At 43.3% G+C, this 9,511-nt stretch overlaps 1 protein-coding gene across 1 annotated transcript; it reads right to left on the bottom strand.

Moving 5' to 3' along the window:
* Positions 1-4,408: 4,408 nt before the first annotated feature.
* Positions 4,409-6,634, bottom strand: MYF6 (myogenic factor 6). Its single transcript, XM_080811369.1, has 3 exons — positions 5,755-6,634; positions 5,376-5,466; positions 4,409-5,183 (listed from the first exon to the last, which is right to left on the bottom strand). The coding sequence occupies exons 1-3, from the start codon at positions 6,271-6,273 to the stop codon at positions 5,065-5,067; spliced, it is 729 nt and encodes a 242-aa protein (XP_080667495.1). The 5' UTR covers positions 6,274-6,634; the 3' UTR covers positions 4,409-5,064.
* Between the last annotated feature and the right edge of the window lie 2,877 nt (positions 6,635-9,511).

Raw genomic sequence — 9,511 nt, forward strand, 5'->3', positions numbered from 1 at the left:
GATGGCTGGGATCCCCCGGTACAGGAGGGATTCTGCTGCTCTTTTCCGACGGGAAACTGCGTGAGAGAAAATGAGGAACTGGGTGAGCATCGAGAGAAAAATAATTTTTTTGGAGTGGGGAAATTGAACAAGGCAGAATGAAAAAAGTTGAAAATCACTAAAAGAGAGAGAGAGAGATCTCCTGATTATTTGGGTGCTCTTACTCAAAATCAGACTCGACTGACTTTTGTTCCTCATCCAAAAGAATAAAAATACAAGCAGTGGTTCACTCTTCCTACGTGCAGAGGAAACTCCTACGTATTTAATATGCAAACACGTTGTTAGAAATGACACCCCAACACTAACTATAGGAAGGAAGACAGTAAGCCATGCATGGTGTTATAAATGAATGCCACCCAAGGTTCTCATGGAGTATATCAGTAATTAAAATATTTTTTTCACTTAACATTTTGAAGGAAAATAAATGCATGTTTGACTTTCTTACAATTTAGACTCCACAGGTTTGAACTGCATAGACCTTTAAGTAATCACCAACCTTTTTTTTTTTTTGAGAACCTATTTTATTTTAAGTATTATGGCAACAATCCTAGTGTTGATGGACAGACTCCACCAGCGACAGAATGCTCAGAGCTCCCTTTCCTAGTAAATTTTGCCTACCCTAGGAATTCTGCATTATTCCAAATTTTCTGTGATTCTCTCAGTGGGAGAAACCAAATACACATAGAAAGGTGAGTCCATTTCAACTGCTTCTGCCTCTATCTGAGACCCTTATCAACTCCTGGACAAAGGGAGCTGTTCTAGAGATTTTTTTGCTTATCGTGTATGACTTCACAATGTGCTAAACAATTTCGAACTGCTATTAATTCCGGGAACCAGGCACACCTAAGTAAACACATTAGTACCTGCCAAAGCTGCTGGAAGAATTTGTGGAGAAGACAGCTGAGGAAGACATCGCCTCTGCTTGGATTCGAAGGCTCCCAGGAGAGATCAAAGGCCCACGGAGGGACTTTGAGCAGCCTTGAGGGTAGAGAAAGGAGCTAGTCCTTGCAGCGTAATCTTTGTTTCAGCACATGGCATAGCCATTCTGAACTCAGAAGCCAGGCTGACTCTGAGCTAGGCTTGCAAAAAAATGTCCTCTTCAAAATGAAACCTTTAGGGCTGAGAGTCATCTTTTTATAACACTGCTTTTGAGGGTGAGGGAGTGACTGGAGGGGTCTGCTGGAGAAATGTCTGGAAGGCTTGGCTCTTTGAGGAAGCCCTATGTCATTCCTAACTTACTAATGCATTAGATTAGGAAATGAGATATTCAAAAGTTTAAACTTAACTATACTTAAATATATCTTTCTCAGAGAATTTTGAGATAAATAAGATAGAAAATATTGCTTAAGAGAAAAGCATGAACAGCTATATTCTAACTTTGAGTCAAAAATGTCTTAGTAAGGATAGAGTTCAGTTTAGCAACCCAAGACTCCCCTGGCAGTCTCAACAGTAGTTGAGAACATTGAATTTCAGCACCATGCTCCCATTCCCCACACACAGGAGGGAGTCTGATATATCTATATCTGTAACCAAATCTGTGTCATCTATATCTATCTCCATCCATTAGACATAAGTGAATTTCCATTATTTTTAGGGTTGGAATTCAATGATTCGGGTGTGATGATTAAAGTTAGTTTGAAAAAGCTGGCATTTGATATTTCACAAATTACTTGTATAGTAATATGAAAAAAGAAAATAACTCATTTTTAAAAATATTTGGTAACTTTATGGCTACTTTGGGAAAGAGACTCAGTTTAAATCCCAAATTGCTTATCTTTACCAAGTTATTATATCTTGATTTTCTGCTTCCATGGCCTGGTTTGTTTTGCCTTTGGCCTTAGTAGAGATTATCATCATTAATATCAAATAAAAACATTTTAATTGCAAACACACCGAGGATTTCATTGGAAAACCTAATATGTCAACTATAGCAGTGGAGGTCACATGAAGTCTTTGGGAAATATTTGCTCTATTTAATGAAGAGACCTCTATAGGCAAGCTTACTCCAAACAATTTCTCAAGTTACCTAGCTAGGCGAGATAGAGAAGATTTGCTTTGTAAAGACTGAATAAAATCCATCAGGCAAATAAAGTCCATGAATTGATAAAAAACATTCTGCTGCTAAATAGTTTATAGTACAGATCTTATTATAAGTATATGTGCAATCATAAAGTAAATGAATTCACCTGGTTAATTATGACATTTGATTTCAGTTGTGGCATGGATCTGTGGCACACGTATATACCTATATCTTATTTTATATATATACTATATATATATAAAATATGTAATGTGTATTCATATAGCATATATATATATATACACACATACATACATACATATACACACACACATTTTAGGGAAATTCTCTATTGATTCTCAAGAAAAAAATCATAGGTACATAATAAGCATGATGAATGGACATACACACCACCCAGACATACTCATATTTATATACATGTTCTGATTGGATAATTTGAAATGCTCTACACTTTATCTTTAATTAAATTACTGCCCTAATTTGGAGTTGGCTAGCTAATCACTCTTGCGAAAGAACATTTGGAAAATAATTGCTAAAGAGAGCCAAACTGTTCTAGACCATAAATGTTCTTTCTTATTTGCCAAAGGCTTCTCTTTCAGGCCACAGGCGGTTGGGCCAAGGGGCTGGAAACCACTGGTATTTACTTGCTCCAAGCCCTGGCTCTTTGCTTACAAATCCAAGAAACTCTTCCTTCCAAAGAAACCTTTTCTCAGAAGAAGTAACAAGTTTCTCTCACACAAGCAGTTGTAGGATTCTGAGTCAATATGTAAAGTGCTAAGAACGAGTCATTCATATTGCTAGTGATTTCATTGTTATTAATACTTTTCTCGAATAGCACTTGCAAGGCAGACTGTATTTGAAGGGACTGTGGCTTTTGGTGGAAGAAAAACATTTGGTGGTCAAAGTAGATTTACTAATGAAAAATAAAGAGAGCCCACGTTTAGTGTTTGGGGTTCTGCTTTGGCTAAATCCTTAATGTGCTTTAACTCACTGAAATCTTCACCCCTGAGTTAAGCACCGTTATTGTTGTCTATTATTTTATAAATGAGGAACCCGAAAGAAGAGAGGAGCTGGGATAGCCCAAGGATACACAGAAGCAACCGGATTCAATCCAGGTAGGCAGTGCCCACAGCAACTCAGCCGTTTGTAGCCACTCACACTCCCGCCTGCTTTTCCCAAATTTCTGAGAGAGATTATATTTCAATGTCGGTTTTCTCTGTGAACCTTTCTGCACTTTATAAACCTTCTAGGAGAAACGAGAATCATCCGAGTGCTGGGAAGGCAGAGTAACCATTACCCCAGCATGAGGCCTTTAGAGATAGATAAGGGGCACGATACTGTTCCGTGCCTACAGGGGGCGCTGTCTGTGTTGGTATCTGGAACTTCCGTGGTGTGCAACAGGAACGTCCAGACTGTTGGGCTGGGAAATAGCGAATTCGGTCTGATGTTCACATTTGTAAACTGAGGACCAGCTGTGGGGGAAAAAGAGGGAGGAAGAAGTCAAGGGTGGGGAGGGGTGTTGGAGGGAAGGTGCCGTTTGCAGAACGTAAGCGAGAAGTAGCGATTCCAGAGAAATGGCTGGTCCTCTCCCCGGCTTCACTTCCCACTGCGATTCTTGGTGGTCGTTCCTTCCTGAAGTTACAGGATAAACAAACCTGGCACACGTTGTAAAATCCTGGCCGTGAGGAGCTCCTGCGGCTTCAAGCTTCTCTGGGGGCTTTGCTATTTGGTCCAGCTAAGAGGTTTCATGTGTGTTGTTGTTGTCTTTTGCCCTCAGCCATTTAACCCTTCCCTCTCTTGAAGCAACCTGTCCTTCAAAGAAGCCCACCCCCCTACCTCAAGAGACAAATTGTTCCCTTCTTTTATCTTTCTATTTGCAAAACAAACCCCAGGCCCCGAGGCCTAGAGGATATTCCCGTCTTTTAACCGGTCTAGTTCAAGAAAACTAGGGAAGGACCAAGACCTGGCTGGGAGGCCGGTGCTTTCCCTGGATCCTCCAGGGAAGTCTTCTTCGTGAAGGGCCCGGCCTGAAAAATCAAACAGGGAGAGTAATTTGGGCTCAATTAGCTGAAGAGCTTTTTAGGCGGATACAAGTTTTTGTGTGGCTATCTCTTGCAACAGTGAGATTTTTCAGTTGTTAACTCTGGGTTAGTAAATCTTGCCCAGATCTCCAGGTAGAGGACGGTGAAAACATAAAAAAAGGATGCTGATAAAAGAGAAAAGGGCAGATTCCTCCTGGATATTCTTCACTCTCAACCCCAAGTGTGAGGGCTATATGAGATAGAAAAGTGAACAATTTAACTCAGACCCAGGAAAACAACCCATCTTCCAGTCAGCCTTTGAGAACACACCCAAATAAATGGGCTTGTGTGGCGTCTTCGGTAAAATACGGCACCTCTTTATTTACGTGCACCTGCGCCCAAACATTTTTTCAGATGAATCAAATTAGGACCAACTTTGTCCATAAAGAAACTTATTTTTTAATATTACAATATCAGGATCCTCGCACATTTTATATGCAATCCGTCACTCCACATTTAAAATAATATTTCTTAGGTTTACATAAAAAATGAAAGTACTAAGATTATTTACAAAAATACATTCAATACCACTAACATTTAGAGGCAACGTTCCCACTTGGCTTCAGACAGGAATGAACTTCTTTTGAACATGGCACAAAGGGATCACCGGAATCAAAGTAAGAGGTTACACAACCAACCACACAAACACAGAGTAAGGCTGCTAGGGCTAAGCCACTCGCGGTTCCAGAAGTAAAAGCCCCAAGCCGAAAGGCTTTTTCATCCGAGCGTGCACAACAGTTTCTGAGAAGTTTCTTTGTGAACAGGTCTCCTTCCCTTTCATAAACTCCTGGGTCTGCGTGCCTAAATGTTAATGTAATGTGACCCAGGCTCCAGGATTAGGCGAAGGAGGGAGGGTGGGGGTCTTCCTGCCGCGTGGAGGACATCCCACACTCCGGCCGCGAGCTACTTCTCCACCACCTCTTCCACGCAGGGCAGTTTGCGTTCCTCGGAAGAAATACTGTCCACGATGGAAGACAGGCATCGGAGGCTACTCGAGGCTGACGAATCGATGCTTGCCCCTCCTGAGCTCAGAAAAAGAAAAAAACACTCAAGCACAGCATCCCCCGGGGAAGGAAGTAGGAGGCAGCTCCGGGCCCCGCGGGAGGACCCCGGCCCCGCGCGGCCCCGCCGACCCTGCGAGCCCTTTCTTCCCTTCCACCCCAGGCCCCCTCCCGGGATATTCTCCGGCAGGGCCCAGTGCTCTTTTACTTTACCTTCCTTGGCAGTTATCACGAGCCCCCTGGAATGATCCGAAACACTTGGCCACTGGGAGCTGCAGGTGCGCAGGAAATCCGCACCCTCAAGCTGGAGAAAAACCAAGGCCTCAGATTAGGAAAGAAACCTCGGTTCCGGGGAGGGAGTGGGGAGGCTCTGTGGGGGTGTTTCCCCTACTTCCTCGGGCCGGGGACGAATTTCCTGCCTACTGCAGGCACCCCGAGTTCACGGGTCACTGGGGGTTCACTGGAGAGGGAGCGGGAGGGGCGGGCGAGGAAGGGGACTGGGAAGGGAGACGGAGCAGCTGGAGGTTAAGGCCCCGAGGAAAGCGTCTAATCAGCCTGCACATTCCCCTGCCCCAGCAGCATCTGGGCTTACATTCTCTTGCTTGGGTCTGTAGCTGAAGGGGTCCACCCCTAGCTCCTGCATTTTTTCCTGCTGATCCAGCTGATGGAGCAGGTCCTGCAGCCGCTCAATGTAGCTGATGGCACTCCGCAGAATCTCCACCTTGGGCAGCCTCTGGTTGGGGTTGGCCACAGTCCGCCTCTTCAGTGCCTCGAAGGCCTCGTTGATTTTCTTTAGTCGCCTCCTCTCGCGCAGGGTGGCAGCTTTCCGCCGGTCCGTGGGGGCCGATTTTCTCTTGCAGGTCTTGCAAGCCCAGATCAGACACTGGCCCGGGCAGTGGGGGGGCTGCAGGCCGGGGGGCGCCAGGACGTGCTCCTCTCCGCTGCTGTCGCTCCCAGCTTCTGGGGGCATTTGGTCCTGGCAGGGGGACAAGGTACCATCACTCCCTGGGTACAAAGGAGAGCCCTCGGCCACTTCTAATGGCTGCAGAGTAACATTTTCCCCGTCCAAGTAGAAGAAATAGGAGCCAGTTTCAAAAAGGTCCATCATCATGTTCTCCTCCTTGGCCTCTGACTCGGTCTGAACTGGGTGATGGGCTCAAAAACCCAGAGGAACCACCCAGATGGCATTTAATTAGTGCGGTGACATAAGTCGCCCCAGCTTTATATATAGTAGCTCCTGAAACTCAATCCAACTTTTAGCTGTCATGGAGCATCAGTCTCCCAATGTGATCACAGCCAGTGCTCTCCGGAATATCTGGTTTGAAAGAAAACTGAGAAGTGTCACCACCAGGACGACAGGACAATCTGTGTACAGAACAGGTTAAAACAAAATACTCCAGGAGAATCCTACAATTTAAATAAAACATTTGAATGCTTCCATTTAAGACAGTTTAGGTGCTAACCTGTTTACTGGACAACTTCAAAACAACTGGGGATTTACACTGCTCCATTCCCCTCCCCCAGGCTCATCTGAATTCTAAGTATAGACCCATGATGAAAGATTTCAGAGGCAATAGCCATTGCTCCAAAATAGCCTGGTTAATATTTGCAGAGTGGTTCAGCTCTTTTCTCTGTCCTGACTGTCAAAAAGATGCTATTCCTGTGATTAAAACCATTACAGTCCTTCAAAGTTATACATGACTTTCAGGCTTCAGCCTCAATAGCAGCAGGTAAATCTCTTTCCTCTCTTTTACTAAGGCTGTGAGGTGATTTGGGAGCTGGAGGGGTGGCTGAAGGGTGCTCAGATTCCTTCTCTGGCTGTCTGCTTTGGGGAGGGGTGGCAACCAAGATCTGAATTCTGTACCCATCCATAACGGGGAGCCATGGTGTGGTACCAGTGAGGTAAGGGGTGGGGCAGAGGATGGGGTTGTAATACATGGAATCACTTCTCTTTGAAAACAGTTTTAGTGGAAACAAGACTCACACCATAGCTACTTGCTATTTCAGGATTCTCTGCGCCGCCCCCCGCCCCCCAGGTTCCCCTGGTATGGTTCCTACTCTGCACACTGTGCTCAGGGCTTGGTGGTTCACATCCTGATATCCATTGACTCCAAATAAGTTGTTGCATAGGATTCGGGTGAGAAAGGTGGCAACCAAGGCCCAAGCAAGGAATACCAATTTTAGTTGCAACCCACCATGGTCCCGTGGTTGGGAACACAATACAGTATAAGGATGAAGGACAGCACCTCTAGATGGAAGAGAACTCCCTTCAAGTCCCAGCTAAGGTAATTTCGATTTATGTGTACATAGACAAGTACTAGTTCTGGATTGCTCCAGGATACTAACAGTTGTATTATAGAATTTTGTGGAGGGTTGACTCCAATGGTGTCATGCTTGGGAAGCACTTAGTCTTATATCGGCTGCTTGATGAACATTAGTTAGCACTAAAAGCGTAAGGCTATGTGCGGGGCTAAGACCATTTTGTATGAAGGAAAGAAAACACAGCTATTGCAAAGCATCTTTTTCTCTTTTTTGTTATTGCATTCTTTTCTTTTCCTTTATCTTTTCTTTCTTTTCCTTTTCCCTCCCTGAGCTCTGCACCCTTCACCTGTAAATGGCCTTTGGGATGACAGTCAACCTTGGTTTTGGCCTCAATAGTCAGTGCCTGAAAAAGTAGATGGAAACATAAGGTCTTCCCATTCTACCCCCAAGGAGGGATAATTATAGGCTGTGTTCACTATGACTTCATTTTTTAGATGACGATGTGAAGGCAGTATAAGGGATCGATGGGCAATGTAGGAAGTAGCTACATTTTTGAGTCAAGTCACTTATTCCAGAAGGTAATTCTTCATAGCCTTTTCTTACTGAGCCACAGGCTTCAGGGGTTATGTTCTGACATTCGGGACTATTTTTATTTTTTTGTTATTGTGTAGCTGAATAATTTCCTATCAAGTTTGAGAACCATTTTTATGGTTTTTTTTTTTTTTTTTAAGTAGGAAACATGGGGAAGAATAATATGAAGCCATTACCTCTTTTGTGACATTTCCTCCTATTTCTGGCAGGGCTGGTTGCTAATATCAGCAGTTAAAACAGCAGATTGGGGGTCCTGACAACTCATAATGTGAAGACAATTGGAAAAGTCACTTTTAACCAATAAAATGTATCACATTATTGCTAAGATAATTAAGATAACAATAATTAAAATTCATTTATTCAACATTTGGAGGGTACCTACTAAGTGCCAGATAGTGTCCTGGGGGATAAGGATAAAACAGTAAAAAATGACCCCTTTTCTCATGGAGTTTTTTTTTTTTTTTTTAAGATTTTATTTATTTATTTGACAGACAGAGATCACAAGTAGGTAGAGAGGCAGGCAGAGAGAGAGAGAGAGAGGGAAGCAGGCTCCCCGCTGAGCAGAGAGCCCGATGCGGGACTCGATCCCAGGACCCTGAGATCATGACCTGAGCCAAAGGCAGAGGCTTAACCCACTGAGCCACCCAGGCACCCCTCTCATGGAGTTTTGAACCTAGAAGGGTGAATGAAAATCACTAAGTAGTAAAAAATATGAGAGAGAACCCTCAATTTGGGGTGCAGAAGGCTTAGATTACAGTCATTTTAGCTTGTGAAGACTCTGCCAACTCTAATATCTCAGATTCTCACTTTTTTATCCATAAAGTTGAAATAATGACAAAAGACGTCATATTCTCAAAGGTAGTAATAAAGATGATGTTTTTAAAATTGTGCAATCACTTAAAAATGTTGCATATTCTATAACAGTACTTTCATTAATGGAATTAGGTGTAGGCAAAAATGAGATAAGAACAATATCACTTCTAAGGAATTTTGTTGCTTGGATAAGAGAAGGAACATTAAGGTGGTACCATTCTGAGACTCACTGTTGATTTTAAGAGGTATCGGATAGGTGTGGCTTCACATGGTGAACCTGCAATCTTTTTCCCTCATTCAAGAGTTGTTACTGGAGAAACAGTGAGTCAAAAATGTAGAAAGAAAAGACTCTAGAAAGTAGAAAAAACTTTGAGGTGCCGATCAATATTACCCTCCCAGACAGGGGTGGCATTTCTTTGTGTGAATTCAAACTTTACTACAGAATTGTGGTCCCTTATTAAATTATAAAGCCCCTTTCCCAACATTCTCTAGAACTCAGGCCAATAAAATTTAGTGGTGTTGTTCACCTTGGTTGAAACAGGCTTTTCCTTCTTTTGTTGTTGTTTTGGGGGTTGGGGATGGAGGTGGGAGGAGAGAAAAAGGAAATGTCAGCTTGGGAAATAACCACCCATTACTAGATTAGGTAATGGGAAAATACGCAGTGATTCCAAACAACTAACTGG

Source organism: Martes martes (genome assembly GCF_963455335.1).
Source record: "Martes martes genome assembly, chromosome: 8".
NCBI classification, from domain to species: Eukaryota; Metazoa; Chordata; class Mammalia; order Carnivora; family Mustelidae; genus Martes; species Martes martes.

Bases quoted from the DNA above. Each gene is read 5' to 3' on its own strand.
- MYF6 (XM_080811369.1), bottom strand. From the start codon at position 6,273: ATGATGATGGACCTTTTTGAAACTGGCTCCTATTTCTTCTACTTGGAC. The intron at 5,467-5,754 runs GTAAGCCCAGAT...GTTTTTCTCCAG, and splicing joins ACAGACCCAAGCAAGAGAAT to CTTGAGGGTGCGGATTTCCT. The intron at 5,184-5,375 runs GTAAAGTAAAAG...TTCTGAGCTCAG, and splicing joins CGTGATAACTGCCAAGGAAG to GAGGGGCAAGCATCGATTCG.